Source organism: Amphibalanus amphitrite, unplaced genomic scaffold, assembly GCF_019059575.1.
Source record: "Amphibalanus amphitrite isolate SeventyFive unplaced genomic scaffold, NRLGWU_Aamphi_draft 000034F_arrow, whole genome shotgun sequence".
Taxonomy (NCBI): domain Eukaryota; kingdom Metazoa; phylum Arthropoda; class Thecostraca; order Balanomorpha; family Balanidae; genus Amphibalanus; species Amphibalanus amphitrite.
Genome location: NW_024881530.1, coordinates 431,728 through 448,274, shown reverse-complemented (window position 1 = coordinate 448,274; position 16,547 = coordinate 431,728). Strand labels below are relative to the sequence as shown.

General features: G+C 46.5%; 1 protein-coding gene across 17 annotated transcripts in view; it reads left to right on the top strand.

The window, feature by feature from the left end:
- Positions 1–16,547, top strand: part of LOC122370100 (protein grainyhead-like) — a 93,400-nt gene that overhangs the window by 61,896 nt on the left and 14,957 nt on the right. For 5 of the 17 annotated variants that reach the window (XM_043345486.1, XM_043345505.1, XM_043345456.1 and 2 more), the window contains exon 1: positions 13,881–14,009. The exons of the other annotated variants lie outside the window; for them this stretch is intronic. In XM_043345486.1, the coding sequence (XP_043201421.1) occupies positions 13,978–14,009 (32 nt within the window). In that variant the 5' untranslated portion in view covers positions 13,881–13,977. Of the gene's footprint in view, positions 1–13,880; positions 14,010–16,547 lie in introns of those variants that run through there. 17 annotated transcript variants of the gene reach the window in all.

Here is a 16,547-nt window from a genome sequence, read left to right as displayed (position 1 = left end):
TGCATCGAGTGATCTGCATCGTGTGACAGTGATGTGATCTGGTTGCAGCGAGTGATCTGGTCTGACAGTGGTGTGAGCTGGTTGCAGCGAGTGATCTGGTCTGACAGTGGTGTGATCTGGTCTGACAGTGGTGTGAGCTGGTTGCAGCGAGTGATCTGGTTGCAGCGATTGATCTGGTCTGACAGTGGTGTGAGCTGGTTTCGGGGATTGGCTCGGGGTTTAGAACCTGGTGCTTATATCTGTGTTTAGAACCTGTGTCTTCGAAGGCTCATGGTTGCTCATTGTTCGAGAGATACGCTTGTTGCGTCTCCTTTGTTGTAATTCAAGATTTACATGCGTTATTTGTCATTGAAAGCGGTTTTTTGTCAATAAAGTACTGCTGAATGTGATTTGTATATTTCGAACAAATAACCTGAGAAAAACACGAGTTTTTTTGCGTATAACTTTTGCTAGAGAAGAGATTGAAAGACAATGATCGGGATCATGGTATTACAGGTCACTGATGGTCATCCTACCGAAAATATCACCGGTGAACTTTATAAGGTATCCATAGGTCGTCCGAGGTCACCAGAGGTCACCAGCGGTTTTTCTGCACTTACTTGTTATTGAATAGAGATAGAGACTCCGTTCGACGTTTATCGTGTTTGTCTCGTCAATGCGGATCGAATGATATGCAGCATGACCTATTTCGGTAAGGTCATGACCTTGACCTGAGGTCAAATTTTCAAAATGACCTTTCGAGGTCAAACTATATATCATTCGACGCGTCTCGACGAGCCAAGCACGATGGTGCATGAATCGTTTCTCTATTTTCTCGTGAATGCATGCTATAGTTAAAAACATTTTTAACGAAATTTGCCAAGTTGACCTTGCATGACCTCTGTAGGCCAAACCGTTGAGCTGAGGTCAAATCTGACGAACCTTGGCGAAAGAGCTTGAAAAGAGCTATCGATTGCTTTTTTCCGCGGCTCTCTAGCTCTTCTAGTTTCCGAGCTACAGCGGAATATGTCCGGCAACACCGAAAACACTGAAATTTGACCTATGATGACCTCTAGCGACCTCAATATTGACCTTAGCGAAAAAATGACCGAAATACTTTCGAACGTACTTGTTATGGGCTTTCGTTTGCTTTTTTCCGCGTCTTCCTAGCCCTCTTCGTTTTCGAGTTAGACGGGGGGGGTCATTTTGGCCCCCCCCCCACCAGGGCGAAGGTGGCTCAGACCCACACCAGGGCGCGGGTTAAAACATCGAAATGAATTCATAATTTGAAGATATTTGCTGTTAAAGGGATTTGGTACAGCTTTAGTCAAGTTAGGTGCATTCGCCAGATATAGCCCGTCGTGAAAACGACTAATACCTACTAGCGGATGCATGAGTTAGGAGTGGTTAGTGATCAAGAATTTACCTCACTTAACTGGCAATGGGACCGTGAAAAGCAGCGTCACCTCTGAAAAACTAATTTAGTTTAGTTTACTTCGTTTACTGGTTAGGCCTAATGTCATCGTCGACGAGGCGACCCGATTTGAGGATGAAGTAGCTACAATCATATAATCATATCATACAATCTTACGAGGCTGTCAGAGGCGGATGACAGCCCTACGAATACCCGTCACGGCCTCTACCGGTTGACCTGACCTGACCTGACCCGACCTGGTCTAAACGCGTAACGACATCATCTGTGATCAAAACTAACACGATATTCGTGATCAGCACCCCGGAAAACCCCTTAGCAGCCACACTTCACGACTTTCTAACAGGTCCCGATATTCCCTATTTTTGGGTCATTGACCTGACCTGGAAGGTCAACTGATGACCTAGGACCTTAAAATTGGGTAGGATTGGCTTCCTCTCGTGACGGGCAGCACGCTCGTTTTTTTCCGCGAAGCTCTAGCTCCATCAGGGGCCAAACGCGAGGGGGTGGGGGTCGTACCAACCCCCTCTTGTGCCGTCGAAGGACTCAAAATGGCCTGTGCCGGCGAGGGTTAATTTGCCAAAATCTCTGTCTCGTCCAACAAGGGGAAGGCGATGTCTTTCTTTAACTCTGTCAATGTTCTATTTGAATTCATCTCCTCAATTTCGATAGACAATCATAGGAAGCCCTATCTTCTATACTTCTCGCAAATACTTAAATTCCCTTTTTCATTCAATGGTTAGGTTCTATCACGAACCGACAAATCACGATTTATTTATCTAAGAAATGCGCACCATAAAGTAAAAAATAAAAAATTGCGAAAACTCGAATAAAATGGCTAAATGCGTTTTGAAATCTCATTTATACAGCAAACGGCATAATCTGTAAAAAAAACTGACATCGCAAACAGAAAACAAGGGAAAATTCACATTTCCAAGATTCTTGCTCATACCTTCATAAAACATATATTTTTTAACACTCTGTTTCGTTGCGCCTTGCCCCATATCGTGAGACGTTTCAACTCATCAACAGTGACTCTTATACCTACCATAGCATGACGTCTTGCACACATGTCGCGTAGTTATACAATTAATATTCAGACAACAAACCAGTGTACATCTTCATAAGCTATCCTTTAAGCAATAGTAGGTATTTAGCTTTCTCCAAATACCACAAGTGAAGCTATCTTTCAACATCATTTTGCGACTCGAAAACAGCCGCAAGTTTTCTCCAAGCGTCTGTTATTGAAGATGAGACGCAATTTTACCACCTTTCAAATTTCTCTGTCTACTTCACCATGGTTATATAACCTGTGCATTGCGGAACTGTTGTGAATGTTCAGTTTGTGTTTGGGGAAAACCCCGTTGCTCGTAAGCAGTGTAAATTGCAAAATCATTAGGTACTCCTAATGACATTTATTTATGCTTCAGCCCAACACAATTACAGAATGTACTATCAAAATATGGTAAAGCGCAGGGTAAAGCGTTGGATTCACAAATGATGTTACAGTTCAATACACCTCGTACACATGGAAAAGGCGTCACTAAACTCATGTTGTATGGTATCGGACACAAAGAACAAGAGAATAAGTATTCACACCGCGTTAATCTGAGCAATCCAAGCCGTTATGGTATTGCTAGCTTTTGTTCCAAAAGGAGACCTTTTGGCGGTTTGGGGCTGCGGGCATCAAAGTGGTTTGACTTCCCCGTTGCAACGGATGTAGCCCGTTTCCGGGTTCGCATGAGATGCTCCCATTCAGGTAGTTTCCTGTAGCGGAAGATTGCAAGGTGTAGAACATACCATTGTTGCTTTACATAAATACAATTATTTTGTTTAGTTAGCACTCATCCCAGCCTATTGTAAAAGTTGCCGATAACATACTACGATTTTTGCTATTCTCTTTGCAATACGATAATTTCAGAAACTGTTATGCCTCTGTTTGTCGAGTTCTGACCTGTGTATCTGCTCATTTTTATGGTCCACACGTCCGCGCGGTCAAAGCCCTGCAGTGGTGGCATATAATAGAAAAGGTCACTGAGCCATTCCCGAATACCGACGGATCGGGTTTGGCCGAGCGGCGCCGCCGCTGCACCTGCCCGTACGTCGCCGTCGCGCTCGGGGACAGGGGGCCGGTTTGGCCGGTCCGCCAGAGCCACGGTGCCATGGGAGGGGGCAGGAACTGGTCGCGCGACTGGCAGTACCGTCAGCAGCCGGATGAGCCGGTCTCGGCTGACCGGGTCAACTCAGGTCACTCCACTCCCTGGACTCCTCTCCGCTGCCCTCCCCGCCGGAGGACCCGCTGAAGACCGGAACAACCGGATCGGTTTGAACATTATCCAGGAGCGGAAAAATCTGGGACGTCGTGATTGAGGCCGCGCGAACGGAGAGCTGTGGTCGTGGACCGATGCAGGTCGGCGGTATTTTTGTAACGGAACTAACCTGTAACGGGTCAGCGCAGCCCCCCATAGCGGATGGAAGCCAACCCACGTAAAGAACCGACCGCATCCCTGTCTGTTCCTTCCGCGCAGTAACTGACCAGACTCATCATCCACTGACTAACTTCATATTATGTAACGAGCTAAGGCCTCTGCTATGAATCAGTCTTCTATCACAAATTTACCCAGACTTCTGTAACGAGCCAGCTCATAATGAACCTTATGCTCAGTGCAATGAATCCATCATATTAGTAACCCTACAACCAACGAGCCAACCTGACGCTTTTTCACAGACCAATCAGTAGCTTTTGTACAAACAGCCCAGAGTCCTATGCCAATTCGCTCGAGCATCCCTAATGGACTCGCGCAGGGGCTCCACCACGAATCACCGCCAGCGCCGCAGCGGAGGAGCGCTGTCGGAGCGTCCCACGGGGCGCCATCGCACAGCCACGCGGCGGTGCCCGGCCACAATCGCATCAGCGGATCAGAGCAGGATGGCGGCGATCAGCTCGCGCGCAGTCCGCGCTCAGTGCGGCCGCAGATGTGCCGCATTCCTGGACGTATTTTACTGCAGGTGGCACGTCTGGACACGGCGACACGGGGATGGTCACCGCGTCAGGTTCAGTCACCTTCGGGTTACTGTGGGAGAGGACTGAACTCAGCACCTCATCGGTGCGGTCTTTTGTTGGCCTGGGAAAGAGTACAGCAGTGACTCTTTCCAAATACACGAAGGTTCTTGCGAGCTGAATGTGGTTCGTAAATCAGTGGTACAAAGACATTCTCAAGTCTCAACAATTAATATTGCTAATGGTATCGGATTTTGACTAATTAGGTAGTGGTGGGTGCCCCACACTCGTTGAATGATAAAGATGATGTTGTAATTGTCGGTGCAACGCTCGGGTCACCGCCCGATAAGCTTCTTGATGATGCTAATGAGCAGAGTCTCTGTGTATTTCCCAAGCTTTGATTTATATCTAACATTACTTTGTTTTTGGGGATGAGCGTTCATTTTCTTCTTAAGAAGCATAATTTGTATCTACGATGCGTGACAATATATGTTACTTGTCTCTTGGACAAGTGGCAACCGACTGCGGATTGAGTCAACCGAGTGCGTGCACGGAGTCCCTTCCAAGCCAACCGAATGGTGTCCGATTCGGTAGCACCTTTTTACCGCTGACCTTTCCATCAAAGTGTTCTTTCTGGCTGTAACGCGCTCCTAGGATACATATTTGAGGTTTTAGTACGTGTATACATACTCCTTCGCCCGTGTCCGGTATCACTGCCAGCCCAACCTCCACGCCAAACAACCTCTGCAGCGATACGTCTATTTCAATAAGAGCCGGAAGAGCCGGAATATCCGAAGCGACATATCACGGAAGGTTGTGGAAATGCGGTTCCGAGAGCGAGGGGCAGGGGTATTGGAATCGGACCGGTCACCCCAGTCGTGGCGATTCCGGTGCGTGCGCGCGGTGCCGGACGAACCGGACATTGGTTGTCGGAGACGCCCCAACAACTCCAGCTCCAAGTGGCCTCTCTGGCCGGGCCGGCTGGGCGGCCACTCAAGGTGAACACGGTCTCTGACGAGTCTCTCGTCTCGTCCCCCCGTAGTGGTGTTACTACGGACTGACCAGACGTGACGGCAAACAGGATGACCCGGCAGCCGAACCGCCTTCGTCAAGGTCGACTTCTCATTCAGAGGACCCGCGCCACTGGTTCTGTGGGAGCTGTCGTCAGTCGGGGGTCCGCAGGGGGTCGTGCGACGAGCCAGCAGCAGAGCCGTAACGGGCGTCGTTGACCTGTGCATGACCACGGACTGCGTCGAGAGAGAAACTGAGTAGCCAAGTCGAGGCAGGTCAGCCGCAACGGTCTCCGTGATTCACCGAAATATCTGTGGCGCGGTTTCCGTGACGCATCGGGCTGACCACGCCACCGGAAATTGAGAGAGGTCCGGCATCTCTGTGTCACTGTCGCCGCCAGATTCCCACGGCTACCCTTTGATGTCCACTTTCTAACAAACCTTACAATGACGATTACAATTACACTATATCAACGTATTTCCTATATTGATGAAGAGAGAGGCTGCTTGCCTGTATTCGAATACATCGAACAGCTCTAATAGCAGGAACTCCTTTCATCCGAGGTCTTTGGTATTTCATTAAAGCTCTTTATAGAGCGGAATCAGAATGACAAAAACAGTCCAAACGTGCAACTTAACATCATTTTCATTGCACCCCAAACTGTCAATGATTTTGTCACAGGTGCAGCCGTGTCATCAGGGCTTTACCCTTTACATTTTCACGCGGCAGCTCGTAGCACTTTCCAGAAAATCTGATCAAGGTCTACACTTCCTTTGAATGAGTTCACAACTTTTGGCATCTTTTCTTTTGCCACTCATGCTAACATGGTGGCCGGAACTACGTATAGGCATGCCAGTACCTAAGTCCTTCTCCTTGCGAGCTGACGAAGTTATGGTAAAAATTATCTATCTATATTTCGATATCATGCACCTTTTCTCTTCCTCGTTTGCCAACGAGATATGAATGCAAAAAAAATGTGTCTCGGCATTAAACAGTAAAAAGAGAAGTTTTCAAAATCCCACAGAACCATAATTGTCTTTTAAATTTCCTTCGCCAGATTGCATAACAGGCGGCTCCGCTTGCCTCACTAGCAGTTCACGCTTTCTTGGCTGCTAAAGACACAGCACCGTTGTCGCTCTGGAGCTGAGGAGCGCTAAAAGCCGCTCTAAGGAGATGACAAATTCCTAAACCGCTTATTGTCGTCGTCTCACGTGGATTACAACGTGAGCGGAGCGCTGGTTTCAGTCGACCGATGAGCTGTTTTGGTTTCTTTCCGTCTGGAAAGTCCGAGTATCCAGCCGTCCACTGCTCAGCAAAGCCAGGTCGCTTAGGACTCTGACTAGAAAAGGTGAGGAGACGGTTCAGTGCAGGGTCATTCACTCTTCGGGGTGGTGGGGTCACAGGAGGTTAAACGCTCCGGGGTCATCTTTGCAAGATTCTGTTAATGTAGATCGCTAACTTGATGGCAAGATATTTTCATGCAATCATTCAAGGGACAAATGATAGCTTCCCGAAATCGCTACTAAATGAAGAAATAATATTCTAACATTAAATATATAATTCGACATCACTATAACAATAAGCTGACTTGAAATCATTTACGCAAGTGTAACGAACGCGCACATTGCATAGGCCTGATTCGGCTCCGAGCATTGGTGCAGAATGACGTTGCTAATCCCTGTCGGTCAGAGCGTATTGCCATCTCGACGGCTGACGGATGCACGTGCATAACAGCGTGGTCAATGCCTGCACGTGTTGTCGGGCGGCGGCAACAGGAGATCCTGCTGAGTTAATAACGGGCAGCGGCGAGGGTGCAACGCGCTACAAACAAGACTGAGCCAGCTTCACCCCGGAAAATAAGGAACACTAGCTGGAAAAATGATATCTCTCTAAATCTTTCAGCAATTTTTGTTTTCGATTGATCTACGCACTCCGAGTTCGCTTTGCATCATATGCGTGACACATTTTCAAAGTATTGCAAAGAGAGGTCAATTAAATATCACTTCATTGTGATCTTACAATCGCGATTCAATGCAAGCTAATGCGGGAAACACGCACGCTGTTTCATAGCGAAGACGGTAATAACTCTTAATTGACCGTAAACAGAAACCGGTCTGCATTCATTAGTGGAAAGAATTAGATAACATTCATTGAAAAATATCTGAACTCATAATGAAACGTGTGCTCGAACATCAAAACGTGCGTGGGTGGTAAAAGACATTGACAAAAAGACAAAGTAAAAAGCATTAATTCTTGCCAGCTCGATTTGACATATGCATAGCACACATGCCAAGCGTATGAGAATATGAACATGGAGACCGATAAACCAGAAATCATTGTATTGTTGACTGTTATCCTCGCTCACACCCCCGTATGTCGTTGCATGCGCGCGCCAGATGCTTGAAAACCACCTAAATACTAGTTGTTTTACTGAAGCTGAAAACAAAGAAAACATAAAGCCGTTTAACCATAGCCCCTTTATTAAAAGGACCACTTTGTGCTGCTCTGAGGAAGTCACTGGATTTTAATACGATAATTCACTCCAGATAAGCTGTTGTTCGTGTGAGCTCCGGTCGAACAGTTGTTCTCCGCTCTCGTAGCCCAGATCGTGGCGTGAGGCCCAGTTTCTGTGTGCCATGTAGCGGTACGGCGGCTGTTCCGGCCCCCTCCACCGCCCCGAGGGTCCGCGGAGAGTTGTGCCACTCCTCCTCAGACCGCGATGCGGTCTGGGGTTTGGGGTCGCCGCCGCGCCGACCCCAAACTGCGCTCCGCTGCCGACCGCCCCGAACAGCCGGCGGGGAGACGAGACCTGTTCCTCCAACACGGAAGTACAGCGCAGATTTTGCACAATGGCTGTAAGACCGCCGGTGACGGAAGACGTCGGACTGGGGGGCTGTTGGACGGAGGGGGGGGGGGGCGGCGTCACGGACTGGTCAGGCTGCTCTCTGATTGGCTGAGGCGAAGCTGGCCGACTATCGAGGAGCTCCAACCGCGGGCAATGACCCAGGGGTCAGGCCGCCGCCGCCGGCCGCTGCGGGCTCCACTGCGAGCCGCGCGTGTCACTAGACTTAACGGCGAGAGGTGGACAGGACAGAGCTCGGGGAGATGGCAAAAGTACCATCGGCATGACTTGGAGCGTGCTAGATAGTCCCCCCAGCTCCGGATTACGCAGTAGATGTTGCAGACGCCAGAGGATGACGGGGACTGCAGATGACGAGCTGACCTTTTCAGATATGGGTCGCTGTATTCGGAGTCAATGACACCTCATTGGTGTCACGGACTGGTGAAAACAGGTCTTGGTACTCGCGCTGATTTTCATATCAGCCAGTCATCTCGAAAATAATAACATTTGATCAGCTGGGGTCAAAAGTATTTTATGAGTTACTTCTAGGATACTTCATCTCTTGCTTTTGGTGTGAATGCTTATCACAAGGATTGAGAAGACAAAGTAGCGTAATAATGAACCACTGATTTAACGTAACTCCGGCTTTTTAGAGCCCTTTTATGAAGCCGTAGTTTGGAGCCTGGAGGTATTGGGCAATTCAACCCTCGCTCCGCGAAGGTATTGACGCAACCCCCTCCCCCCAAGGTTTTTCGCGAGCTGTGTGAAAACTGCAGCGCGTAGCATCGCTAAATTTAGCATACCCTCTGGGACAGCCTTTTGACACTTTTCTGAAAATTTTAGGTCTTAGTAATTCGAGGTCAGGTAACCAGGTCACAAAAACTGGTACAAAGTCAGGGTAAAATTGGACTACATAGTTAGTTAAGCGGCAACGGAACGACAGAGTTCTTCGTTAAAGCGCCACCAAATCTCAGCTACAACTTAGGACATTGACACGTGTTCTGGGAGCCTTGAGTTCCAGTGACCTCAGGTCAGGTCACAAGATCACAAAAACCGGTACATTGTCAAAATAGCACTAAAAATATACAATTTTCCATGAAACCTAGAGTTGTTCATGGATTTGATTTAAACTTGCAGGATACACTAAGCTTACAGACAGCCATCACATGCATCCCGGTGTTTTTTTTATTTATTCGGATGAGCTGAGGTCATCTAGAGGTCATGACAAACTTACGACATTTGCCCGAATGACTAATTGTAAAAATATGAGAGATATATCTTCCATTTCAACGTTTTTGAGCTTTACTACCTTACTCTTTTACTCTGCAAGAGCACTAGGGTCGGGTAAACTGAGGTAAACAGAGGTCAAACTACGTTTTTGCTAATAACTTGGCACACAATGAGCTAGAGCTTCAAAAATGGTGTCAATGTGTTCCTTGTGATCAGCTGAATCGTATGATATGCATATGGTGCATTGCGATTAAATCATAAACTTGTGGACTTAATTAATTTCCTTAAGTTTACTTAGAAAGTTCATCAAACTGGTAACAAATCTATATATCATTCGATGCGCACAGGCACGGCTCAGTTCACTGGTGCCTTTATGTTTGCTCTTTCTTTACTAGATCAAAGTTGTAAGCGAAAAACTTTGACCTGTTTAAGCAAAATTGTACATTTATACCCTCACCCCAAAATAAAAACCCTAAATATTTACCTAGAGTCATTAGATTTGCACAGAGGAGAGACTTTCTATGGTCCCACCTAGTAAATTTTGTGTTGATAAGTGCCATAGGAGCCAATCGCCAGGGAATCGTACCAACCCCCTCGCCATCCGCGTTATTTAAAGGCCCTCGCCTGGCGAGGGCTAAGCAATCCCATCGTGAGGAGAGTGGTAAGAGCATGAATGTAGCATATTAGAAATAGTTATGTTTATTCTCACTCGATGAGAATGTAACAGGATAGGTTATATATTTAGAATGTTTGCTTCGATATGGCCATCGAATGTGAATAAACATAAGAGCATGAATATGCACAAGCAAGAGAATAAATATTCATGCAACAAGATCCACGACAAAAGACGGATATGCGTGTGTCGGTGACGCCTAATAAGTACGACATACTAGGAGCAGGCACGACAGGCTGCGTTATCTGATGTCGGTAGCTGGGCAAGTTCGCAATGCCCTCCTTTTCAATACGCTAGGCCTTGTGGAATAATACAACGCACTGAACCGGTCTTCAAAAAAATACTACGCAGTGTAACTTGTGTTTGGTAAAGTATTAGAGTATGTATATTAACCTTGGAGGGTTCGATGTTTTCGAAAGTTGAAGCGAAAAAATAATCATTTCGAGTTGAGATTTTATTTAAATGTTATTAACCCTTTTCATGGCGGGTTCTAGGGGGCTGAGCTTGTGGCGGAGGGCTTCAAACATTTGAACTATCTCGAAAAATAACAATCAATTTTGATGGAAAAGCATAACTTAAGGTTCCTCCAAGAACGTTATCGTAAAAACTCTAAAAAAATCAATTAAATGGAAGTAAGACATGTTCTGAAATTAACCTGTTAAATGCCAAAGAGCGCTTTACATTATGTGCCTCACGAACCCTCGCCGGACCTATTGGTTTTCTACATACGCGCCGGCCGAGGGGGGGGGGGGGGCGGGTACGACCCCCCCTCGCCGTTTCGCCCCTGGTGGAGCTAGCGCGTCGCGGAAAAAAACGAGCGTGTGCGCCGTTACGAGACGCAGAGATTGGTACCCGATTTTAAGGTCCTAGGTCAACCGGTGACCTCTGAGGTCAGGTCAAGTGCCCCAAGGTACGGTTCAGTTTTTGGTGAATAACTTCGCAAAAAACGGCCGCAGAGCGCCGATTTTGGCAGCATCGTGTTCGTCTCGCTCAGGCGCGTCGAATGATATACTTTTTGCCCGGGTCAGGTCAACTTGGGGTGTTGACCTCAGGTCAAGGTCAGGTCAGCACCCCCAGGTCACGAAATTGGTCGAAAGAGGTCATGTCGCATATCATTCGATTCGGCAGGTCTTCCTGAGTCCATTGGTGGTCTTCCCGACTCGCTAGCTCAATTTGATCAAGAGTTATTGACGAAAAACTAATATGACCTTGATGACGTCATAAATGACGTCATGCAAGGTCAACATTGCAAAAGTGACGCATCTAACCTTGCAAGGAGTGCATCAAATCACGATTCTGTGTGCTTGAGATAGTTGGAGATCGTTCCCGGCGCCAGAATAGCAGTTTGAATTTTTCCCCATTGACTTATAATGGTGAGGTCACGAAAATGACCTGACCTCATATGACCTTTAGGAAAAATCCGAGATATACAAGTTGTGGGACTCATAATGGATACTAGATCCTGCAAGTTTCATTTCCCTGTGACATCTCCTCTGGCAGTGAGGGCGTTGCGAAGTTGCGACATCTGAAGACCGTGCAGAGGTTCACTTATGACGTCATAGGTCAGTGACCTGACCTGACCCAAAAATGCGGTTGGTGTCAAAAGATCCGGCTTGGATCAAAGGTCAGGTATGCCAAGTTTCAGCTCTCTATCGCCAGCGTGTTCGGAGCTATCGCGAAAAAACCCTATGGGGGGGCGGCACCCGCCCCCCCCCCCTCGGCCGGCGAGGGTTAAACCCTGATGGGCGTCTCAGCCAAATTTGCCATGTTAAGGGGGTCACAATTGGACTGTACCACTACCTATCGATCAGGTCATTGCTGAGTTCACTGCAGATCACCAAACGTAAAATTATCACGAACATTTTTTTCCAGATTTGGACAACTTTCTTTACTTCCACAAATCAGTGTTATATGAACCAATAGAAATAGAGAGTTGGGAAAATGCATCCGATAGCCCTTGCAAAGTTATTTTACCGCCATGTCCTCAGATATGACCTCAGGTCAACGGTTTTGCCCACAGAGAGCAAAAACCACGAAACCAGACGGATTTTGCTCAAACAATTTTTTTAACTTATTTGCAGTAGCTTTATAGTCAATAATTGTATGACATTTATTTTGCCACCATCGTGTTTCTCTCGTCGAGACACACCGAATCAACTCTAAGTTGACCTGAAAGTTCATCTTCAAACTTTAACCTCAGGTAAAGGACATGACCTGATCGGAAAAGGTCATGCTACATATTAATTGATTTGTACTGATGTCCTTAGCACATTTCATCGCTCTATCATGTCTCCATCAAAAGATTTGCCGAAACACTACTGATACTCTTTTATAATCTAACTTGACTTTTTGAGTGACGCTGGCCATCAGCTGTACCCTGACCATTGCATATGGGCGGGATAATCGTGTTTTTATAAATATCTTGTGGTTTTGACATCTTTGTTCAAAGCTGAAGGCATTTGAAATTTTCCCCCATTGCCTTATCATGATGAGCTGACAAATCTGACCTGACCCAAGCTAATGGTTATAGATATGAAAATACGAGATAAACAAAGTGTTGATATTGATATCCTCATGTAATCAATAGTATTAAAAGTCTTAAAGAAAAGCTGTAGTAATGATAGGATCTCATTTTTAGCATGGTCACTGAACTTGACATGGTTACCTGACCGCTTGTGACCTGGGGTCAAAAATTTTACACACGATTCGAAATTGGTGAATGATAAGCTATACTGCGCTTCGCGGGGCGGCGCACCGTGGTTTTCTACATATATAACTCAAAATACTGGTGATTGTGGCCAAAAACGTCCCCCTCACACACGCACACGGGCGAAGTACCTAACTGATCTTGACAGGGCAAACGCCATTCAACACAACATATATTTGCCCTAGGCATAAGGAGGGGACTTAGAATATGCATTTTAGGAACCAAGGGTGGATGCAGGTATAGGGAAATGTCCAACTTTGTCCCTCATTAAGTGGTCCTGAAATCCATCCCAACTGCACAAAAAAAAAGTATTTTAGGCATCGTGGGATGCGTTATCCGACGAGAAAAATTGGAAAAGTCACTTTCTTTGGCGACCATTTTCCATATTCTGAAGAGCCTTGCTCCAATATCTTTGAGAAGTTTCTCAATTCCCCGTCAAGAAAAGAACATGTTTTTTTTAAATACTGATATTTGTGAGAAAACGTTATGATGCGTTTCCGGTTACATGACGAATGTGCAAGCTTGTGCCAAATATTTTTTAATGCTCGCCGCTCGGCCCTTGAGAACGCTCATACCGCGAAACACCGAGCAATAGATGCATCTAAATCTAACTTAATAACGACTTAACGACTAGCGATTTACGATTAACGCTTTTTTGATGATTTCGAAGTTATTTCACATTGCAAAGTTTGACTTGCGAGCTGTGCAATGTCTAACTCTATGTCCAAATATGGTTGCTTGTAATAATACGTGTGTTTTGATTCCAGAAAATACTTTTTCATTGACATTCATTTTCTTCCGGATCAATTTCTATTTATTGCCTAAATGCAGTCAGATTTTCCACAAAGCTGCCCATTGTTTCCCTCATGATGACAGTGATGCATCATGTCGCCTCTCTCGCGAGGTCAATGACCGTCGGTGACGGTTCCGCTGGCCGGGGTCGGGGATGGACTCAGGGGGTCTCTCTCCGCTGGTGGGGGGGGGGGGCTCAGCTGGCGGGGGCACTGCTACTTTGCCGTCCGGTGGGCGGTCCGGCGGCCGCCGGTCGGTGCGGAGCAGGCGCGCGCGTGCCCGGCTAGTTTGGTGGCCGCCAGCGTGCCCGATGGACGCCTTCCTGCGCACCTGGCCGTTCGGGTGAGTTGGCTCCGCCGCCGAAAACCGGCGTCACCGGCACCCGAGCCGCCGACTGGGGAGACCACGCCGACTCTGACAGTCTGCGCGCCTACAAGTGTTAGTTTCAATAGTTGGCTGTGTTATCGAGTAGTTACAACACAGAGGTGTGTGAGTGTTGTTCATAGATAAGCAGTCCTTGTTTTAAAATACTGAATGAATTTGCACTTGCTTACATGTATTGTATCCGTCTATGATGCCAAGTGCGTGTTTTTAACCAATAGACAGTTTATTCAGGACATTCCACTGGAACATGTGGCTATTACTGCCCGTCGTCAGTAAAACAGGTGATGATAAAATACAATAAAAGATGAAAGGGGAACACATATACAGAGAGACACTCATGATGACTAGTTGCTAGTGTTCTGCTCCTCGAGCAGATGCCTGCGTAGGCGTCGTCCGAACGCCCCCGGGGGCAGTCGGGGCAAATCCGATGGCAGTGAGTTGAGGGCAGCCGGCGCTCGGCAGGTGAACCGGCGTTGTGGAAACCCAATGTGTAATTGTGTCATGGCTTGCTCTAAATTATACACTCAGAAATTAGAGGCTATGATGCAATTATCGTCGCAAACAAATCAATCGATGTGGATTGCTTATCTTTGAAATTTACTAAGAGACCTGGTGAACCAGGGGAGCATGGAGTGCCATTTTACAATTTGCTCAACAAAAAACAAATGCGGTGTCCAGTGAAACCCAGCAAGCCATCAACCCATTGGAACTTCAGTTCTTTAGGTCCATTCCTAAAAGAGAGCTTTTGTGGCTTCGCCAGTGCCCATTTTGTAAGCGGCCTCTCTTACATGAAACCAAGCATATCAAAATATATCCTCTATGAAATGGAGTCATTGGACGTAAATAAAAATCATGTAATATAAAAACTAGGTATTCAGAGTCATCATTTCTGGGTGCCGATGGTCTCCGAAGTTCGGGCGCCCTACAGTCACAAACCACATCACATTAGAGTCATTATTTCAATGAGAAAAAGCTTATGATATAATTGACAAGCGGATTTAGCAAACGGCATCTTGTCTTGCGTGAGTTAGCTCGACTCCAATGCACCATGTTGTTGGTGATACTGAAAGGGTGAATGGTCATCGATCCCATCGCGCTGTGAAAAAGCTTGGCTCACAGGCTTGCAAGGATATGAACTGGAGAAGTTCCTTTTGACCCTGCTGCAGTTTCTGTTGCATGTATTCATGGCCCGTTCCTTGGTCAACAGCGATTGTGATTTATTTCTCTTGTTTTGCTCTAGCACCTAGGTAATCGTGTGAAGCATCTTGACTAGACGTTCTTGAGTATTATGTGTTGTGCACGGTGCAGCCAAAGATAGCTGCACCACAGTAGTCTGTGGTGCAGCTATTGCGTTCCTGCTGTCATTTGTCCTTTTCTGGAAGTGGATCAACACGCGAATCTAGAAAAATAGTGTCGGATAATGTGCGATAGGGAATACTTCCCCAGAAACTTTTGCTAAACAAAAATAAAAAATATTTGGGTTTCGGTATTTAACTATTAGCGTTCGTCTCAAATAAATTGCATCTTTTTTAACACAAATGCTTCGACAGTCCTACCACGCAATGAGAATACATGTTCTAATACAATTTCTGGTCACAACGAGAGACTTATCCCAGAATGCATCACCCTGGTACATGCGACCTGTCACTGCATCTGCTATGTATCTATTGGGAATAGGAGCAGATGAAAAGATTGGTTTTACTTTTACAAAAAAAAGATCCAGAGGTTCTCTGATTTTTGTTATAATCATGATTAAAGGATTTTTTTTGTTATGTTATACCTTTCCTTTTGATTTCCGAAAAAAGATTGAGTTGTTTGTCAAGGGCCCAATAAGCCTCATGTAAACATGTTCTGCAATTTTTTTGCTCCCTTTTATCAGCTGTTCTAAAAGTTAGTCTGCTGATCCGGAAGACTTTCTACTTTTACATTCCTCCATGATAAAACAAATCGTATGTTTTGGTGAGTCTTGGTGACTTTCGCGCTCTAAATTGAAAGGTTGCCGGTTAAACAATCAAAGTGGTTAGATTGGTAGTTACTTAATGTAAAAGACGACCAAACATATGCTGTAAAAGTGATAAAAAAAACATCCACACACTGTAACCACGGAAATGCCACCGCCAAATTCAGTCTCGTGAGGACAGGATATTCCCACGGAATGTGTAGAAACTGGAGACGACTGTTGCGTGAACTCGAGACCGGGGTTCGTCGGTGGCAGCCACACCGTAACGTCCTGGTTACGTGACGATGTGACGGAAGAGCGTGACGCGTAACGTTTCCGTCCGGAGGAAACGGGAGCCGTCACGGGGCAGCCACGGGCGCTCCGCGAGCTCCGCCGTCCGTTCGTCGCCCCCTCACGCACCTATCACTTTACCTCGCACCCGCCGCCATTTTGTTTTGCGCTAAGCGCTGTTGCGCCGTCGCTTTGCGGATTTCTGCTCGTCGACGTGCAGAGAACTTGCGCAAATGAGATGACGTCAGCACGCTAACTAGTTTTCG